Source organism: Nipponia nippon, unplaced genomic scaffold (genome assembly GCF_047370975.1).
Source record: "Nipponia nippon isolate SJK-2023a ecotype South Korea unplaced genomic scaffold, ASM4737097v1 scaffold_5, whole genome shotgun sequence".
Lineage (NCBI taxonomy): Eukaryota > Metazoa > Chordata > Aves > Pelecaniformes > Threskiornithidae > Nipponia > Nipponia nippon.
In genome coordinates this window covers 9,956,159-9,977,191 of record NW_028262369.1, presented here as the reverse complement: position 1 = coordinate 9,977,191, position 21,033 = coordinate 9,956,159, and the positions used below count along the sequence as shown (strand labels likewise).

General features: G+C 43.1%; 2 protein-coding genes across 10 annotated transcripts in view; one reads left to right on the top strand and one right to left on the bottom strand.

The window, feature by feature from the left end:
* Positions 1–9: 9 nt before the first annotated feature.
* LYRM1 (LYR motif containing 1) lies at positions 10–10,606 on the bottom strand. Its single transcript, XM_087732086.1, has 4 exons — positions 10,472–10,606; positions 3,131–3,289; positions 1,996–2,088; positions 10–349 (listed from the first exon to the last, which is right to left on the bottom strand). Exons 2-4 carry the CDS (start codon positions 3,287–3,289, stop codon positions 233–235), a joined length of 369 nt encoding a protein of 122 aa, XP_087588212.1. The 5' UTR covers positions 10,472–10,606; the 3' UTR covers positions 10–232.
* The window catches only part of DCUN1D3 (defective in cullin neddylation 1 domain containing 3), a 26,267-nt gene continuing 15,819 nt past the window's right edge, over positions 10,586–21,033 (top strand). For 4 of the 9 annotated variants that reach the window (XM_087732074.1, XM_087732080.1, XM_087732073.1 and 1 more), the window contains exons 1-2: positions 10,586–10,721; positions 11,286–11,406. The gene's annotated coding sequence lies outside the window, so the exon portion shown is untranslated. Of the gene's footprint in view, positions 10,722–11,285; positions 11,407–16,385; positions 16,457–19,025; positions 19,216–21,033 lie in introns of all 9 variants that reach the window. The other 5 variants (XM_087732075.1, XM_087732081.1, XM_087732077.1 and 2 more) reach the window with 4 other exon arrangements.

The window sequence follows — 21,033 nt, the reverse complement described above, 5'->3', positions numbered from 1 at the left end:
ACACCTCACTCCTTCAAAAGTGTTACCTTTATTGATGAGTCAGTGGTTGAAATGTAATAAATACTAGACCAACCTTATCCATCATATGCAATGTATCAATTAGCGCTTTGGCCTCAGGAAATGTGTGAGCAAGTGACCAAAACAGCTTCATTCACAGTTGTGCACACAAATCACCTGGATTACAGTCCACCGCTTAAACGATGTGCTTACACATCACAGCTTAAATAATGGGTTATGAAACTTCATCATGGGATTTCAGGTATATTGGCTTAGAAATCTTCCTTAACTTTTCCTGGTGTCGCAACATACGGCCTTGTTTATGGGCAAGACCCATAGGAGGCAGATGGATCTGGAAAAGAAAATTCCACCGGTTAGGTGCAAATTGAGAAGCTACAAGAAAAAGAAGGCATATATACAGACTCAAATAATTTCTTCACACTTTGGAGAGGGCAACTGTACCGTCTCAAACCAGGTTAGTAGATTTCTAGGAGGAGCACTTTCTGAGAAGTGGTTAGTGGTGTAACTTTCAGGCCCTAAATGTTGTATTTATTAAAATCCTGTATATTTTAGGCTTTAGTAACCTTGTTTTGTATCTTGATATCAGACTGTAATGATAAAGTACTTGTTGAAATAGGACTGCTGACAATGTGCAAGAACAGTAAGACCTAGAAAACCCTAAAAATTCCTGAGTAGATTTCTTAAAGCAATGTGTGCTTAATTCATACCTAGCTAACAAGTCACAAAATAACCCCAAACTGTATGTATTGAAAGACTGCCTTCTTATTGTATGATTATATATACCATATTAAAATGCACAATGTCATTGACTCCACAAGCAGAAGAGCAATAGGTGACAGGCTCTTCCTTTGATTGACAAAGTCTTTATACTTCATAAGACTGTTAGTGGGAGTCATGCAGCTATATCCCCCCCTAAGTGATTGAAAAATGTAGGTGTTAGCAGTCAGATGTTATTGTTGCTGAGGCTGTCATCTTGTAAGATAGCTGTTTAGGTGCAAATAGTAGTAAAAGCACTGACTAAAGCAGCAATAGACATTTCTAGAATCTGAAAAATAATGATAATCCAGTTTGTGTGAGGGAGCTGATCTAGGGCTGATCCTTTGGGATTTTGAAGCCACTGCAGAGCATACATTTTAAGCCCATTTCTAGGAGCATTGCTTGCCAGATGTGCATTGTTATTCTGTATACTGGAGAAAAAGAAAAAGCTATATGCGAAACAGATGCTAACAGTGACCGTATTCTAGGCAAGCATCTGATGAAGATACCATTTAATTTTGACCATGACTGCCTTGATCAGGAAACTATAGATGTGAAAATGTAAACTAATCAACAGGAGTAGAGAGGAAGTCTCTGTGGGAGGCAGCATAAAGTACTACAGACAGAAGTGACCGGGCAGTGAGGAAACTATACTGAATGGTGCAACAGAAGACATTGCTGCAACTTCCAGCATTTCGGTAATCTTGGACATGTTTTTCTCTAGGAACAGGGGAAAAGCAGCAGCAGCATAGACAGGTGTTTTGTAAGACCTGATTTATGACCAGGAGAAGAGTTACCAGTAATGTAGGCTATGAAAATTACTGTATCTATGGCAGATGTAATTAAGTATTTTTATTCTCTCATTCTCTTGTATTATGTGGAAAGATTAACAGATTTGATTCCGTTACTGTCTTTTTTACATAGTATGATTCCTTGGTCGGTCAAGGCTGCCTAAATATTCACAGGCCTTGGGAGTTTAGCTCCTGCAACTCCATTTATGCTTTGACTCATTTTGAGAAGAAATTAGCCAATTTACAGTGAAATAAATGGAGAACATGTCAAGATACATTTGGCTTATTTGGCTTATCTGATTTAGCATAGCATTTAAATACTGGCTTATCTAGAAATGCAGTGCGGTGACAGTGATGTGAACTTAGTTTTATTGTCCAGTGAGAGCTAAGTGGGTATAGCTGAAGACTTTGTGACTAGATTTATACTCACAGGTCTCGGGTAGGGGATGTTATAGTGAAGTCCAATTTCTATTCTTGCCTCACATTCTTCTATACATTGCTTAATCAACTTTGGATCCGTTACCTAAGATCATACAAACGTTTTGTACAAGTACAGCAATTAGCAATTGGAAGCTCCAGCATAAATGATGCACTGCCACATGACTTTCTTTAGCTTTTTTTTGGCAATGCCAAGGATACAATGATTGCATTTTTCACATCCATAAAAGGTAACATTAGTATTTGCCTTGACTCAACAGTTCTGGGCTTGATGGCGCTGGATATTAAGGCCCAGAGGCTGTCACGACTGAGGCTATAGAAGGAGGATTTTACCCAAACATGGTACTTTCTGTGTAAAATGACAATACACATGTAAACTACTAATACATTCATGAAAAAACCACTCACCTATTCGTCACTCTGCAAGGTAGCTAGAGGAGAAAGGGAAGAGAATCCTTGGTCTACATTCTGTTATCATCCTATCCAGAAACTCCCTTTGAAGTCAGAAATGTGGTGTAAATTGTGACTTAAATTCATTTTTTGATCTTGCATTACCTCAATTTAGTCCCAGGCCAAAACGGGATATAAATAAGTATTGTGATCTTGAATTACAAGAAGGAACTTTGATTACTATGGAGTGTGTATCACCCCTTTCAAAAGGGGGTTGAAATTTCTTCCTTAAGAAAAAAATTAAAGTGGTGCTTTTAAAAGAAGTGCCAATAATTGTTGCTTTGAAAAGAAAAAAAAGAAGAAGAAGAAGCTACTGAGCTCTTTGCCATTGCATGAGTAATGATACACTTAGCTAGCTTTCTAAAAGATAAAAAGCTGCTTCAATTACTTAGGCAGTATCTTTGGAATTTATTTTTTTCTTGGCATTTTTTTAGTGAATGCTCTAGACCTTTTAGACTTCTACAGTAGTTAATAAAGGGCTGAAATGGTTTGAGTTTTCTTATTACTATTTCAGGGGTGAAATTTAAACTATAACTTGAATATACTAGCATTTAAGGTGAATGAAATTTTGGGAAATCAACTCTTATATTGGTATCTTAGCATCCAATCACTGAGACAGTGCCAAGAGCAAGAGGAGAATCATTCAGAAATTCAAAACTGTAAGGACACCCACTTACATTTTTGTTTTTTCGGAATAATGTTTTGGCTTCATTTTTAATGTACTCTTTCTCTTTAATAGTTTCTTCTATCTGTCCTGATGCCGATTGCCATTTTTTGGCTATTCGGAATATCTTGCGGTAAAGGCCAAGAACTTCTTGTCGAGTAACCGGTGTCATCTGAAAAAACAAGACAAAAACCACATGAACATTTGAGTTGCTAAAAGGCCAGCAAGCAGTACAGTTTTTCAGACAATTGAATTCGTTTAAAAATATCTCCACCATCTAAAGATATGCTGAGCTATATGAAAAGAACTGAAATGGCTGTAAACAATAATTAGCTGTTGAAAGCTGAAGACCCAGTCCAGAAAAGTATTTAAACTGATACTTAAATTTGTCTCCAGTCAAACTTGATCAAAGTTAAGCACTTGCTTTAGTGCTCTGCTGAATCACAAGCCTGGTACAAGAATGCCCGGGTTGTGTTTCACTGCTATTTTGCAACTGCAAACATTGGGCAAGTCACCGAAACTCTGAGCGTCCCCCTTCCTGTGGAATTGTCATACCAATGCTGACCCTATCTTTGCAAAAGCACCTTGAAATCTGTGAATAAAATACCTGATTACACCACCACGATATTGCTGAAAACCAGTATAGGTTTCAGAGGCTGAGCAGCTTATTTGTGATACCATGATAATATGTAGGAATGACTCAGCTGGAGTTTGAGGTGATGAAAAGGTGATGAAAGCTATTTTATCCAAGCACTGCAGGAGAGGCAGACTAACTTTGTATTTAGGAAAGTCCTGAATGTCTTGATTTTCAGAGAGCTGTGTACCTGCTGAGCCCACTGAATCAGCCTCCAGGTGCGATAAGAATCTTGGTCAGAAATCAAGACCGAAATCCTATTCTTATTCTATGTAGATGAGTATTTTATCATGTAAGTGGTGCCACTATTTCATCCCAGACCACAACTATCCTTGAGACAAATCCACTGCTGGAATAACAGCACTTCTGACATGGATTAGATTCACAGAAACAATGACTTCTGCTTTAGGGACACCCTGCTGTCCAAAAGGAAGATGCAGCGGCACTGCAAAGTAAGTGAAGTGTATGGATGCAATGAGGAACAAGTGTCAGGGATGGGACATTATCTGACTGTCTCAGGATCCATTTGCCAGCCTGGAGCTCTAGTTACCGTGGCTGAATCTACCCTGAAATCAGAGCTGTGTGCTGGGAATAGCTCCTCCGGAGGACACTTTGGAGCAGGGTAATTCGGAGAGCCTGACCTGCCCTCTGGAGGAGCACGCTCTCCCTCGGTGACAGAGGAAAAGCTGCTTCCAAATGCCTGCACCCCAACTACTGCGGGTGGTTTGGCAATGCGGGTACCACTCATCTCCTTGCAGTCTGTGCCAATTCCTGTTATTGTGGGTAGCAGAGGAGGGTTTGGAACCAAAGTCTTCTCAGGCCATGCCGTTCTCAAGCGGCTGCCTCCACCACAGCAGCCGACCTCCGCTAATACTGCAGTACGGTCCTCCTGGGGCTTCAGGCAGTCACGCCGTCTTTGCCTCACCAAAGGCAGAACTACAGGTGCTAACCTGAAGACAGGATTTGGCCCATAGTTCTTTTTGCTAAAAAATCCCAAACTGTTAAATCCTAGCCTTTTTTGTCTTAGCTGTTGCTATGATCTAAAGACTTTTTGTTGCTTCATGAACTCTATTAGGGATCTTAAGAAGTACAGGCATAAAACTGTTTTTCTCTGATTCTTAAGAGACCATTTTTATTTTGCTATTTTAAAATGTTTAACCAATCATATTTTTTTTCCCCAGATACAAAAACGATTTATAGTAAATGTTTATGGTATTCCTAGGAAACAAATAGCCACAATAAAATAGCCAGGTATTCCCAGCTCGTCAAACACTATGGAATAAATGCTTCACTTTATCCATTCTACAGCTCCATTTCAGGCAATAAAATTAGTCATATACGAAGCTAAGCGTGTACAGGTATCTGAAAAACCATTGCTTCCCTCTGTCAAGTGCGTATTTTGTACAGAAAATAAACAGTTCAATTACAAGGGCTGACCTAGCACAAGCTGAGTCCCAAATCATATCCTCACCTAGGGCCCCTCCTGGCCTCACCCCTCGGCTTTTATTTGAAGGTGTCACCTCTGGTGGAGCTGGTAATGCTCTTTGTTCCCTGCTGACAGCTAATAAAAGGTAGTACTGCACTAGAAAGTTTCAGCTTAGGTTTTCATGTAATCCATACAGAAAATAAGAGGAATAATGTCAGGGGAAAAAAATGGTTAAAATACAGGTTTAAATTCTGATCTACGCATAGGACACTTTCCAAGGCCACAACTTGGGACAGTGCATGCCTTTTGCTCAGAGCTGTTACCACACCTGTCGCTTTTGGATTTTAAACATACCGAGAATCTGTTTATAAAGATTTGGTTTAAAAGTTTAGAACCAACAATTTTTTTTCCCCGCTAGCTGCTTCCGCTCCCCCACCTAGAACTTATCTTTTCCTTCTTTAATTTCTCAGTGTTGGAACTGATACAGAACTATGTAGCCCCCCTCATCTAGGCATGGGCTGCACTTCTGCATTATCGCTCTCCTTCCCACATATACTAAATGATGCAAAAGACATTAAGCAGCTTTTCATATATACTCAGTAACCAGCTGCTCCCGTGGCTCATTTAGTCAACGATTTCTAACATCACAGACCTGCTCACAAACCATTTCTGCAAAGATACATAAATGACGGTGTGAGGGGCCCTTCACGGATAGAGGACCCTGTCTATCATGGGAAAGGATGAGAGCAAATAGGACAAAATTCAAAGCCTGGGTCAGATTCTGATCTGAGTGGGAGTGTAAATAGGGAATAATTCCACCAAGAGGAAAATGACTTCCAACTTAAAATGTTGTAAATGAGATCAGAATTATTTTCTTTGGTATAAACAGAGCCCACATCGACAGAAACGTAAGTGACGGTACAAGTCATGTATCAGGTGTAATTTCATCAAGTGACAGTTTTATTAGTTTTGTGGGTGTGCAAAATGATTCTGAGTGGGACAGAAAGCAAGATAAGGGAGGCTTTCATGTCCTTGTAGTTACTCATCTTGCAACTTACATCTTTGGCATTTAAATCATAATTATATTTCACATCTCTGGAATGCTAAGTGGATGTTACACCACTTTCCCACTAACACTCATCTTGTGGTAGTCACACCCATTGTTTAACTTCTACCACCCTTCATTTCATTGCAGAATGCAGCCCACAGAGGTTAACCACAGGCGTTTTTGTCAAAAAGTACAGGGCTATTGTATGAGCTGAGCAAATTTCAGGTGTTTACTGCAACAAACCAAACCAGGAGAGGTCAAAGGTAGGTGTGTATGCACAAACGTATCAATGGGAGAAGTGGTAGGTTGCAGGCTGGTTTTGAGCTGATTGTTAGAATTAAGCCTTTGGAGGGAAGCCAAGCGTTGCCTTCCAGAGAAGCATTTGCTGGATGCTGTGGCAGAGTTCTGACGATGCAGGGTTGTATCGTTCTGTTTGATCTACATGCAAACCCCTGTTATCAACATGCAGATCAAGCACATGAAATATCCCATTGTATCCAAACTTGCAAAGGAGGCTTGAGCAGTTAATGAGTTACTACATGATGAAGACGTAAACTTTTTTCATTGTTAATTAAAACAAATAATCCTTTAGACTATAAAATGTAATAACAAGTTTTTCTTTCAGGAAATGCATGCGCATTCCTTTGGATTTTTATACGGTTGACCCAAAAGTTCAATAATCTGAATAATCAGTGAAACACCAGTCGTCTTTTGCTATTTGCAGGTTTGTTTAGAATTTAAATTAGAAATTTATATAAAAATAAGGAAAGGAATCTGTCAACTGCACTGTAAAGCGACCCCAATAGTGCACTGTCAAAGCAAAGTTAGGACAGAAGGCAAGCTGCACGGAGACTGACTACTTATATACGAGCAGCTAAATTACAACTGCTTCCCAGCAAGGGATGCTTGGCTAAGAATGCGTGTCCAGCACTCTCCTCCTGTCTGCACAGCTCCTTTGCTCAAGTTGTAAGTCTATTTTATTTCACCCTTTCTTTTCAAGTCAAGCATTAGCTACTCTCTTTAAACATAAAATATGCCAGCAGCGAGTACATAGAAGATTTTAGGAAACAAAGGGTGAAAGTAATAGCCCATGGGGAAATAAAGGATATTTTAAAACAATAGATCTCTTCTTTTACATCCCAGCTAACTAGGGCACGCATTAGGAACACACACTTAGTGCTGATGCTGAAACCATATTGGCTCAGGGGAGGAGATGGTGAGGAACAGAACTCTGCGTGAAATAATTTGAAAAAGTGGCTTTGAACTTCTCAGATGTAAAATGTTTTATTTAGGAGCAACACAACTGCTATTTGACAGCTGGTTTGCTACCGGCAAGGAGTCCTAAAGACATAATGACAAACTGCTGGGCCGATTGCTTTCTGAATCAAGCTATGATCACATTTCTGTTATGGAAATAAATGACATAATTCAAAAGCATAGGGTATCAACATTATAGTATGGAACATCATCAGCTACAGCCTGTATGACAATCTATATCTCATATTTTCAAATGTGCTCTTTGGCTAACGTTTATTTAAAGAGATGAAAAAAACTGTGCATATCTGGCTTTTTTTTTTTTAAAGAGCTAAATTATACCACTTAGCTAAAGAGTGACCTGCAGTCTCTCTCCTGCTGCTAATGCAACAGATAATCAATCATTCCTTTCACAGCTAGCCACAGCAACTAGAGGTCAGTAATCCATGTTCGTCTTTTGTGCAAGTCTGCCAAAATGAGCCTGCGGTTCTTAAGGCAGCGATGAGTTTGGTCTATCATTTCCTTGAGGGACAACTACTGAAACAATGAGTTCCTGTGGCACAGGGAGAAGAGAAGGGGTCACAGATTGCTGTGGTAGCTGCGCAGCTCACATGCCTTCCAGTGATACTAAATTTCAAAATCCCATTTCCACAAAAGTAATTTTATCTTCTTTTACTCAAATCGACGACTTAGTGGCCTGTGACAGCTAGTACCCTGCAAACATCGACCACATGTGGCTGCAGTATGTACCTGGCAAAGTGAAAACTTCATTTGATTTTCATTCTTGATTGAACATTCATACTTTTTTAAGATTCAGTCAAAACCAAATCATAGCAAAACTTCAATCACAGCTAAAATATTCCATCTCCACATGGTGAAAAACAAACTACAATGAAACATCATATTCTTCCATGATGGTGTTACATCCTCATATCTACCAGTGACACGAGCCTGTAAATTTCAAGACATTTCCATCAAGGATTAATTTGACTCCAAGTATTTCTCACTGTTTCCATCTACAAGCAGCAATTATAAATCTACGCAGATTCGGTGAAAAAGAACCAAGTTACTGAATCAGGTTATTCAGTAACGATATCTGAAAGCAAGGTGACTTTCACATGGGTTTAGATTTTGTCACGCCAGTATCTTTCTGCTGGCAAATTGAAGTGATCTGAAACCCTGATCTGAAACACCGATCGACACCTCTGAACCAGCCTCTCTTGAGTCTTTGTACTTACACTGTTCATCAGCTGGGATGAGACCTCTGCCATTCTATTCGTGCCTCAGATTTCTGACTGAACTTGGATCTCTTTTAAGCTTTCTCTTTTAAGCTTTCTCTTACATATGGAGCAGTCTTTTGATCAGAAAAAGGAAACAGCATGCAAAGAGAATATAATTAAATAGTAAAAGCAAGGACTTGGATTTTATCACTGGTTTTCCTATGTGATTTCAAATAAGTGAAACTGCAGAAAATTTGGATTCTACAACATTCTCTTCATTTGAATAAATGAAAGTGGAAACCCTTAACTAGTCCCTTTCGATCACAGAGTTTTCATTCTCTTAGTCGGAGGTGGTCGAGGCATTATCTGGTTTTAGTAGGACATACCGACTCTGGTTCTGGGAGTGCCTCCTGTGCTGTAGTAGCCTCAGGAAGAACAGAAATGCTGACTTAGACCGTGGAGAGGAGGGGAAACAAAAAAACGGCTTTACATATTTCTTGGCTTTCTCCTGAAAAGCATGCAGTGCCCAGGTAAACTCTAAAGCAACATGAACTTGTCTCTAGTCTTGTGCAACCCTGTCGCTCATGCTTTTATACATTTGGAACCATTTTCTCCTGTGTGTTTAGTTCTCTGTTACAAGCAGAGAAAGCGGTTTTAATGCAGTGCAACAAATTTAGCAGAGAAAATGAAGTCTCAGCTATCCTTGGGTGGCCTTACTTATATAATATAGAGGCATACAGAAATACAACATGGACACAAAACCCAGTATGCATTTATGCACCTTATTCATACCTTGGCTTTGACCCAAATGCAACTGAATGCATGAATAGAAATATTTCCCAGCATTGGAATGGTTCCCAAACTTGAGAACAGGTATAAATATTAATGCTAGCAGAGAAACAATCCTCCCTACCCCCTTTCCTACGTTGTTCTGTGGGTCACCTAATAGAACTCATTTCATGAACCCTCTGCTTCAGTTTCCAAATGCTTCGGTCCCAAGACATCGATAGATATGATTTGTAGTCACTATTTGAGACCTAGAGGAGGGCATGTATCGAAAAAATTTGGTTTTTGGAAATCAAGTGTGTGAATCCCCTTCAGATTTGGGAGTTTTGAAACAAATCCGCATGCAGTATTTGCACTAGACTCTCCTGAATGGTGTGGGTCAGCCTTTGGGGCCTCCTGCCTCACAGGCAGCAGGAGCGCAGAGGCGCACAGGGTCAGGGGAAGGGCCCCTGCCTGTCCCAGAGCCTTCTCCCGGTTTCTGTGGTGGTGACGGGATGGGAGGACACCGCCCTGACATCAGCTCCAGGCCAGCAGCACCTGCAGGCCCAGGTGAGAGGTCCAGGACTCCTTACGCCCGGGACCTTCTCCCCGGCAGCCGGGCCATCCCACAGCCATGCCTGCCGCCGCGGGCGTCACCAGCCAGGCACGTTCCTCGCTCTGGGGGTCAGGCCTACCCCGGCAAAGGCCGGGGCCAGGCAGCAGAGGGCGGCTGTGGGGCTGGGCAGCCCCCCGCCTCGCCTGCGCCGCGCAGGGCAGGGGCCAGCGCTAAGATGGCGCTGGCCGCCCCCCGCCACTGCCCGCAGCCGCCCGGCCGCTGGGGGGCGCTGCAGGCGCGGGCACCCTTCTGCCCCCTGGCGGCCGGGACGGCACTGCCCCCGCAGCCGGGAGCAACCACCGCGTGAGGCGGAGAGGGTTGCCCAGCCCCCCCAGGCCTCCGGCCGCTCCCCTCCCCGCCGGCTTCCCCGCCCTCCGCCCCCTGGCTTTACCTTCGGGAAGGAGCGCGCCGAGGCCCCGCTCCCCGCCTTCCTGCGGCGGTTCCGCCCCGCTGGGCCCCGTCCCCCCGTTTCGGTGGGCGAGGGAGGCGGCGACCCGCTGCCCTCCCTGCCCTCACCCTGCGTGCGGCGTCGGGCACGCCGCCTTACGTCAGGGCGCGGCGCGCGGCGCCGCCGCCAGCTGACTGCTCCCCCCCGGAAGTGATGCGGGGAGGGGGAGGCAGCCTCGCAGGGCGCCGCGGAGGTGAGTGAATTGGACCGTGCCTCTTCCCGTCCGCGCCGGGCGGCGGGCGCCGCGGGCGGGGGGGCGGCGGGAGCGGCGCGGGGCTCGGGGCTCGGCCGGCGGCGGGGCTCGGCCGGTGGCCTCGGCGGTGGCGGCGGCCGCCGCTCTGCCCCTCAGCCCCGCCAGGGCCGGTTGGGCGCTGGGGGCCCCGCGCCGCTGCCGCTGCTGCCCCCCTCACGGCGGGGCCCCCTCGGAGCCGCAGCCCGCCCGGCCCCCGGGGCTGGCAGCCGCCGGGCCGGCCCGCGGTGCCGGCGTGCCCGGCCGGGAGCCTCCCCCGGTGCGGCGGCGCGGGGCGGTCCCGGCCGGGGCGCTCCCCGGCTGCTGTTTACCGGGTCTGGCTCCGCGCAGGCCGGTGCGGCGGCTCCGCGGCCGCGTAGCGCTGGGTGCCGCCGAGCCGAGCCTGCCCGTCACCGGCCCGTGTGCCCCAAGTCACGGTGCTGGCGCGCCTCGGGGGAGGGGGGGTGGGGGTGGTGGTGGTGGTGTTCTTATTTTTTTAAATTTTACTCTGGCGTGTGGTATCTGCAGGATCCTAAACCCTTTCTTGACAAACCGCCTCTCTGCGTGCGGCACCATCCAGGGCTGAGGGGATCAGCTGCTTTGTTCAAACACTCGTCCTGCCCGGCCTTTACACGTGTAACGCCAGAAGGTGTGTGTTTGTAGCGTTTTCAGGAAAAAGACAGAGAGATAAAAACGTAGAGCGATTTATTTCCAAGATAGATAGTTCTCGTAATCTGAACGCACCACCTTTGCACAGCCACTTTTCGTCTTACTTTAGCTTTCGCTCCCTCTCCTGGGTATGTTTGCCCTTCCTGTGAAAGCTGCAACCTGCGTTAATCGCTCTTACTCTTTAGGGCTATGGTGGTACTAATAAGCCACTCGTAACAACTTAAATTGTAACTTGCATAATCAGTGTTTCAAGCCAATATTGGTTGAGAGAATATGCCTTTCTTGTTAGTGCTGTGGTTGCTGGAAAGAATCATTGATTATCTTTTAAATAGTTAACACTGCTGATATGCTGTCCTTCAAAATGTTACATTGATAACTGAACAGTCTGATGCCAAGTATCAGAATACGGCATTGATCTGCAGCTGGTAACTCTTTTTTTAAATGGCAATGTCTACCGTATAATTTAAAGGGGTAATAGGTTAAGTGCTCTGAAAAAAGGGATATAGCTGTACAAACAAAAAGCACAGAACCGCCTTGCCTTTCTGAAAATTACAGACAGGCCTGGCTGGCAGCTGCAGTTGTGCTGCATGGTCTGTCTTTTTTTGGGAGAGCAGTTGATCAAAAGACATCTCTTCTAAACACGTTCTTATTATCTGTTTAAGAGCCTCTTTGTTAAACAGTTAATGTGTAACTATGGTGTTAGTGTTTTATTTGGGCTAGCAAAGGGAAGAGAGAATGTCTGAGTACTGGTGTTTCTTGAGGGCTTCTGAACCCTGCTGCGTATTTCCCTGGTAAAAGATGATCCTCAGAAAAGGAAACATAGTCCCTCGGTTAAGAGTGCATGTGAAACTAGAGAGATCTGACTGCACGTTCTTGTCAGTTCTGTAGTTTGTCTGTAAAATCTTCCCACACAGGTGTGTGTGTTAGTGGTCTGTGGAAAAACCTTCGTAGCCCTTGACATGAAAGGCAGCAGGCAGTCTAAAGGAAAGATTTTCTGCACATCAGCAGAAAAAGAAGAGCAGGTGATCTGTGTTGAATTAGTTCAGATTTGCAAAGTACAACTGGCTTTACAAACTTACTGCAAGTATCAGCTCTTGTAATGATTTCTAAAATTCTGATTATTTCCTAATAGCAAGTTATATGCAGGCATGAATGATTATAATCCTTAAAAAATTTCACAAAACTGTTAATGGGGGAACTTACACTCTTGATACTACTTGGCTGCTCAATGTGATGCTTTTGAAATTGCTTTTATCTTGACACTGATAGCCTGCAATATGAGCTGTAATCAGTTCCTGGATCTTTAAGGCTGGGTTAGGTGCCTTCTCTGCGCAGTTTCTTGCTTTATTTTGGAGTTGAACATTGTCATGTTCATAGCAAATTCTAACTGATTTGTGTCAGTAGTTCTTATAGTTTGTTGATCTTGGAAATTCATTCATAATTACATCTTGCTTGCATTTAGTGTGAATTGTATTAAAAAAAGGTGATCAGATGAACTGAAGGGGTGGCTTTGAGAGAAAACTAAGAACAGCTCTTTTGGAAGACCGTCATTGAAATTGGTTAAAGAAGTATATATTGAGCAGGAGGGGCTGCCAGAGAGTTTGACAGACTTCTAAGACAAAGGGACTTGTTCTGAAAATTTGTGTGTGGATGAGGAAGAGGCTTGGTTCTGCTGCTTTCTTTGGTTAAGCTTAAGGAACAGGAAAAAAAATCCTATATGTTGTGTGTATGTGTATTGGGGCAGGGGAATATAAAGTAGATGGAAAGGGGGTGGAAGAATGGGGGATAGACATGACTCTCTTCAACTTGCATTTCCTCACGGCAGAAAAGGATGGAGAGGTGGTTTGGATATAAAAAGATGCACAGCTGCAAGTCGGCAGGAGTGTGAGTCCCCCAGTACTGCTCCGCACTCAGTTTTCTTTATTGGTGCTGGGGAAGTGTTGATAAATTTAATTTAGAGCCTTGGAGCACTATAAAATACATGGTGGTGGGGTTTTGGCAGTTGGTAAGAACTTGCAAAGTGCAAAAACAATGTTATTGTTCCATGAGGCACATGGGTCTGTAGTAGTGAATGTAACAGGAAAACTCTGCTCTGAGTAAGAAGAGACTGTAAAAATAAAGGCATGGGATGTTAGAAAAACAGTCCTTTCTTTCATCCTCGTTCTTTAAAATAAAGAAGGAGCTGAAGATTGGTAGCCAGAATTCTTGGAGACTGAAAGAACAATCTGTAAACACTTGAGGGACTTGGTATCCACAAGAAGATAAGAGGGAACCCCCCTAATAGCCTTCATCAGAATGCCCTGACTGGACTCCTTCTCTCTGGCTGCTTCTCCCTAGGGGTCTGCATCTTATCTCGCTGGCTTCCTTTCCTCTACTTGCCTCTGACTAATAAGCTTTGTCTTCTGGTTACTGGAAGTCTAATAATTTCTTTTGTCTCTTCCCCCTTCCTCCTTTTAAAAATACTAGATTAAATGGCTGTAATGTTTTGCAGGTTGTCTGCATTGGTGACATGGATTAATTGTATACTTGACTCTAAGTTATTCAGCAGTAATGACATAGTAACTTGACTTGAAACAATGGTAATTTCATGGCAAATGTTGCAGGCAAATGTTGCTTTCTGGTAAAGAGCCACCTGCAATTTACCCTCTGTAAACATATGACACGAGTAAACTGTGCTAATTTTCTCGGTGTCTTCTATGCAGTCAGTTGTCTCAAGTGTGTCTTTTGAAACAGTCAGCTATCTTTCTCCCCGCCCCCCCCGCCCCCCCCCCCGCCCCTTCTTTTGACTCTAGTTTGAGTCAGGTAATTACAGATCTGGCTTGAAGCCTTCCCAGGGAGTGATCAGAAAAGCCAAGACTTGCAGATGTGCTCCCATCGTTCACTTGTACCTTGACTTCACCCTTTCATGAGAAGGTTTTGTGGAAATGCTCAGCTATCGGCTGTCGGTGAGCAAGTCTGAGAGCCCCGGGGCGATGGTGGTTGGCAATCGGAAGGGGAGCTCTGCTTTGCCTTGCACAAATGCCAGTATTCTTTATGGTGATATAAGGAGGTTCTCCTTGTCGCATGTGGCTTTGGTGTGACAGTTTGGTCATGCTTTTACATTCTGATCTCAGCATTAACCAGAACAGAGCAAAGAGGGGAAGAGAAAGTGAATCAAAGCTTCTTGCCTAAAAGATAATCGGGGAACTAACCCATTTAGACTCGTTATGTCTCCATTTTATCCATGTGTCTTGGGGGGGGGCAGCTCTCCAGTCCAATGATCTGCATCTTGAAGGAAGCAGAAAATCTGGATTTTAGGTAAAGGTTATTTAATTGCGATGTTTTGCTAGTCAAAGAGTGGTGGTTAGGGGACTACTTAGCTGTAAGTATTAAAGAACTCTGTCGCAGAAGTCAGAATACTGTAGAGAAACCAACAAAAGCATAGGTGGCGAGACAGCATTCCAGTAAAGAGAATGAGCTAGTATAATCTTCTGGTGTCTCAGAAAGAATAGTTATAAATGCTGTTCTGTCTGCGACATCTGTTTTGTGAAAGACAAAACTTACTTAGCAAAATGTGAGAATGCTGTTACTGACCTCCTGTCACAGTTTGTTATTCCCAGAAAGTCAGACTGCCAAAGACAGTATGACAGTCATAGTTACTTGTTGTCTCACTTCTCCTATTTAGTATTTTTTTAAAATCAAAAGGATTATGTGCTCCTGAAAAATACCAGTCTTATTTTTGCATCCACGTAGTAGCAGAAAGTGGCAGTTTTCAGTTCTTACTCTGAAATTTTTTAGTGTAATACAACTTTTTCTTCTGCAACTTTGAAACGTCTAATGCAGTCAGTCTAATCCTTTTGTTTTAAAATTGAAAGGGAGGGAGAAAAAGCATCTTAATGCCTATGATTATGGGAGGCGTGTGTAGCTTAGTAATAGACTCATAAACACAAATGTCCTAGAACTTGATTTTGGTCATATGCTGACTGTTCAATATTTTCATTGCAAATTAGTCTGTACTGAAAGCCTCGAGTACTCTGGATCAACACATAAATGGGTGGTCTGGAAGTGCCAAAGGTCTGATGTATACCAGCTTCCAGCACAGTTACCTGTGCTTGGAGTTAGTGATCATGTCTGGTGAAGCACAGGATAGATACCTACACACCTTACCTCTCTTGTGAGACACGGGACATCAAGTGAAATCGAGGATATGTGAAAACTTACTAACAAAATGTGTGTGTTGGTTGAAGCTGCCACCAGATTTCTTAAGGAGAGCTGCTATTCTTTGTTACAACTGATGACCTAAGTTCAAGTACTCAAAGGAGCTCCTTTGAAGCTGTTGATACAGTTAACATCTAAATACTGCAGCATCCTTCGTACAGTGTGAAGTGTTAGTGTCAGTCACTGTAATAGGGAAGTCAGGACTCAAATCAGTAGCGAGAACTAGGGTCTCTGCGGGTGGCTTTGTGTGTTTTCTGCTTTAAAAACTGCAGTCAGTTTAAAAATCCAAGCATATGCTCTTAAAGCACTTTCAGATGTCAGTCCTTTCGCTTAGAACAAATCTTTGTACATAACTTAAATATAGTTCCAGTATTTACGTGGTCAGCTGGTAATGAAGTTCCTACACAACTGCATGAAATGAGTGATTCTCTTGGCTGGCAGCCTGTAAACTATGTTACACTTGCCGAGATGGCTAGCGGGCCTTCTGTAAACTCTTTATGAGCATCTGCTGCCAGAAGTGATCTTGTGAGGTGGTCTGGCTCTTGTCTTTAGACTTGTCCCTTCGCTGCCCTGTTAGGCAGCTGTATGGGTCACCGTTCTCACAGCTGCTTTGTGCTGGAGATGGGATGCTGTTAACCAGAGCTCCTGGAAGGACTTCCTTTTTTTCTGTGATTGGTGTGTTTTCTTCATTGTTCAGAGCAGTAAGAAATATAAAGTTATTCACTTTTTACAATTAGTTTAAAGCATATCTTATTATTACAGGAATCACTTGATATCTACCTGAATTACATTCAGCTGAACGTAATGGATGAAGGTGCCTCGGCCACTTCAAGGTGAAGTCTGCTAGCTGAACTCAGTGCAAAAGAAAATCTGTGCACACTTAGCTCAGTTTAAAAGTAGATGTGTTTTTTCCATTGCAGAGCAGATTGTAGACCAAGGTGGTTTTTCAAAGTTATTCTGGTTTGGCTACAGGGTAGTTGCAGTTTTCCGTAGATTAATTTACGGAATTGACTGAGACAGAGTAAGGTAAATATTTGCAACACAGCTACTTTCAGATGCTTACAGCGGGATGCATCTGTGTCAAATATCTGAGGGTCATGGTTTCTGCTGGTCCCATAATCTTCAGTTTTACTGTAGAGATGTGAACTGGTTGTGTCTGAGCACAGAGTAGCTCTTCCCCTGGCATGTGCTGCTTTAATTATTCATAATACATACTGAGGTGCTAAAGGTCTATCATGCTGTGCAAAAGTTACAGTGTACCCTGGAAAAATACTGAAGGATTATTCTCTTACAACCCTTGCACATTAAAGGGGAAAAAACCCACAAACCTGCATTAGATGATGATTTGCTTTTTTGTAAGTGCTGGACCTTGAGAGTTGTATGGCCTTTGACAAGGAGCTCAGGGGAGAGGGGGAAGACTAATAGTTTTTAAATGGATGGAGATTAATTGCTCAGTGGCCGAATCTTTGTTTTTTGAAGGTGGTAGATTCAAACTCATCCAGGGTTTGAGTTGCGTGCCGTGAAATAAACAAGTTTGTTCATGTCTAAGTATGTACGAGGTAGGGAATCAGATGGAATCTGGTTGGGGTTCTGGTTTCAGCTTTACTGAAAACTGATGGCGTGATCTTGAACAGCCACGTCGTTTGGCTGTCTTGATTTCCCCTCTGCCTGTTGTCTTGCTCATAGCCTAAACAGACTTCTCAAAACAAGTACTGCTGCTGCTTGAGTTAGTTCATTAATTTATTTATGTTACAGAAGCACCTGAAGGCACCCTTCTAAGATTATATGCTATTTAGCTAACTGGACTAGGGTTTGCTCTGTGAAATACAATAAACCTAACAAATCATTCCACCCACCTAATAAAGTAGGATGAAGTGTATATTAGGAAAGGATTTAAAACTTTTTAATAGGGCCAAGTGGAAAAACAATGAGAAATAATCAGTAAGGTATTGTGTGGTTAGAGAGTGTAAACGAAAGGGAGGGATTTGAGGATGATGCATGTGTGTCTGCTGAAAAAGCTGCTTAAGGAATGTGTGTTCCATGACAAAAAGGGTAAGGTGCTCTTTTCCCTATCGTTTTTTACATTATTATCAATTTTTTCTTAAGCTAACCTTTTATAATTAGCTGCACACAGTGAACTACAGATCCGAAACATCTATTCCATTTTTTCTTAAGGCTACTTGTTGGAGTTTGAACATGAAATGTGGTGTCATGCCCTGTGTCTTAGTAGGGTGCTCTTAGTAGGTGCAGAAAGCATGTTTCTTCTGCCCAGAATCTTGAATGGAAAAATCTCCCTTGACATCCCAGCCCTGGACTTGAAGTGAAAGCACACCAGGTCGAGGTGCAGTTTTTTGTTAAAAAGTTTTTTGCCTGCTTCCTGGCAACTGTGTGTTTTTTTTCTAGGAAGAGGTTTGGTGATAGCTCCGGTTCTTGGTACTGAGAGCTGGCCCAGCGTTATGGACTGTAGACATGATGAAGCAGTTTCTGAATGTATTTTTACTCGCATTTTTTTTTAGTTATTTCTGTACCTGCCCCTCTGTTCCCTTCCAAACTAGTTAAGCCTTTCTGGTATGGTCTTTCTCAAAGAAGTCCACATCTCATTTGAGAAAGTACTCAGGCTTCCAACATACGTGTTCCGTGACTTGGTTTTCCCATTGACTGCCATGTAGCCTTCTGCTAAGTGGCAGCCAAAGCTCTGCATGGTCCCTTTTCGTGCGTCTGTATAACTAGCTTCTCCTCTGATACGGGTGTGTTCTGTAGAGACAAACTTACCCAGTTTGATCACATTTCTAAATCCGGTTTGTTTCCAAAGCTCAAAGCACAATTAATCAGAAATAGTTTGTTATCCTGATTTGGAACAGATTGACAAAGTTCCCATCTCTATGCACCCAAAATCATAACCTGGCTGTAGTTCATTGAAAGGTGCTTGAACTGCAGGAAGCCTGACAAACTAATAATTAATTTTAACTAATTGCAGCAGGACTTTCCTGCTTTTAGACTTCCTCGTAAGTAACTTTGCATAAATGTATTTCTGCGGCAGAGGTGCGGAGCAGATCTCTCTGACAGACCGGTGCTAGCACAGCGCTTGGTTAGGGATGTGGTGAGGTCTCTTCTGGGCTAATGAAAGCCCATAATGTGTCCATTGTGCTGGAGTCAGAGTGCTTTTGCTGAGAAAGTTTCATTGCAGGTTATGACTTGAAATAAGCAGTTTCCATAACGTGATGGCTTTGCTGACCGAAGCTTCGTTCATGCTTGAACACTTACGCACCAAGTGCTTTGATGCTGGAGTATAAAACTCTTCACTGCACGCAGTAGAATCTTCCCCATGCAGAGTTGATCCTCTCAATTTCTGCCTGCTGAAGAGGGAAATGATATTGCTAATTCTTCACTGATTCCCCACAGAAAAGCAAAGAAAGTTGCCTTTTGTGAGAACACTATCAGCTCTTACCCCTGGAAAAGCTGCTGAGGACAAGTGTCGAGGGCAACAGCAGCTTTGGCACTGCAGTGTTCTGCAGTGTGATCCTCCGTGCACCAGTGCTCAGGAGAGCCAAAGTCACAGGGGGGAGTCAGACACAGGTGCAAAAAGAGGCAGGTGAGCAAAACAAAAGTCTCCATAATCCTGAGGGTGCATGCCACTTGCTTATTTACTTATTTTCCTAGTGGACTGCTGAGTGGGATTGCTAACGAGCGATGCAGGCTGCTTTCTGAGTTACTGCAGCGTGACGCTCCTCCCGCGCCAGCAAGGGGGGATGCTTGGTGATCATAGCATATGGCTCTGCCTTGGAACCCTGACCCAAGGACTGAATTAAAACCTGTGGCACGAAAGTGTTGATGCTTCTTTCCCCCCCCGCCACAACCACCTTGTGTGATTTAGGATGAACTCAGCCACAACGCATTGCTGTGCTATGGTAGCCTTTAAATACAGACTTGAAGGGCTTGTTTTTTTAACTGCTAACTCATACTGACTTTTTATTCCATATTCCATAATTGTGTTGTCACAGAAGTGTATACTTGCTACTACATTAAAAATTAAAAAAAGGTGAAATGGGCAAATTAGTAGGATAAAATTAGTAAGAGTGGGGGAAGAATTGTAGCTGGTGGTTCTAACAGATGTTAAAATTTCTGGCTTCTGGCTCCCAGCATTGTGTGTGTACAGGTCTGCCAATGTGGAAACTACTTCAAACAACCTGAAAAAGTTTGGCTTTTGCTGGGTAGGGCTGAACTCCATCAGATTCAGGTTCTTTTGAACTTGAACTAAGTGTTTGCTTCCAGTATGTGCTGTAGTCAACTGGAAATGTAGATTTGGTGGATCATAGATTTCTTCCAAAGGAATACGAATCTGTTTGAAAAGTAGTTAGTTTGTTGCATAAAGTTGCCATGACAATGGTTTTTTAAAATGCGACGTTTAAGATGTTGCCTCTCCTCTATTCCTCTTGGGGGAATTAGGCTGCACGGTGCTCTGTGTCCCTCCTGGCTCTTCTTTCTTCCCCAGATGATTTATAAAAGGAATTATTTAGTTGCAGGGGGCCAAAAGAAATTAACATAGAAGTGCCAGATGTTATGTTTTTTTTAAATTCTTGAAATTCATGGGATGCTATGGTCAAATAGAAAGAAATCCAAGCTAGTAGTTCCACCACAAAAGAGGCAGGAAATCCTCTGTTCCCGTACACATTTAGGCTGGCTGGTGGCCGTGCACCTGCACGGGGTGGCCCTTTCAGCAGGAATGTATGCTAAAAGAGCTGGGAGGCTGTCGGGGCGGTGGGGCAAAAGGGTGGTTGTTTGTGTAGAAGATGAGGTTGGGAAGCGGAGGATATAAATCTAGAGTGAAGTAGGCTTTTTGGACTATCCATCTCAAAAGTAAATGCCTAGAAATGGTTCAGTGGAGTGGAGTTTTTGCTCTGTGTGTGTATTATGGGTGAAAGTGCCACTCCACAGTTTGTAGGGGTTTTGAAGCATTTTGGATGCCTGTTTCCCTGGGCTTTTAAAAGCTTTTTTGAAAGCTTTGATCTGAACTAGGCTTTATTTGTCAGTCAAATTTGGTCTAATCCAGGTATAGGACTCAAGTTTGGGGAAAAATTAAACTTATGAGGAGATTGGCATGTGCAATAAGAACTGGTTTCATGGTTGTCTTTCACATCCATTCCCCACTTTCTACTGAAGAAAGCACTGAACAAGCTAATGTTCCCACTTGTTTCCTAAGAAGTAGGTCTCATGTAAAAAGTAAGTATGCAGAAAGGCAGCTTTTGATCACCTGTCTGCTCCCTAGATGTACTAAGAGCTGTAAAAACAAGAAGTTTTAGTGTTTCTGTTAGTATGGTAGAGCAGAGGAGATTTGCCCAGAGCTTTCTTGGTTGTTTGTTTTTTTTTTTTTTGTAGATCAGATACAAACAGAGATGTTGACTAGATGCTG

What these genes read in the sequence shown, in the direction of transcription:
- LYRM1 (XM_087732086.1), bottom strand. Translation starts at nt 3,289, where the DNA reads ATGACACCGGTTACTCGACAAGAAGTTCTTGGCCTTTACCGCAAGATA. An exon ending in TATTCCGAAAAAACAAAAAT is followed by an intron (nt 2,089 to 3,130) that starts GTAAGTGGGTGT and finishes GTATGATCTTAG; the next exon opens with GTAACGGATCCAAAGTTGAT. An exon ending in ACATCCCCTACCCGAGACCT is followed by an intron (nt 350 to 1,995) that starts GTGAGTATAAAT and finishes TTTCTTTTCCAG; the next exon opens with ATCCATCTGCCTCCTATGGG.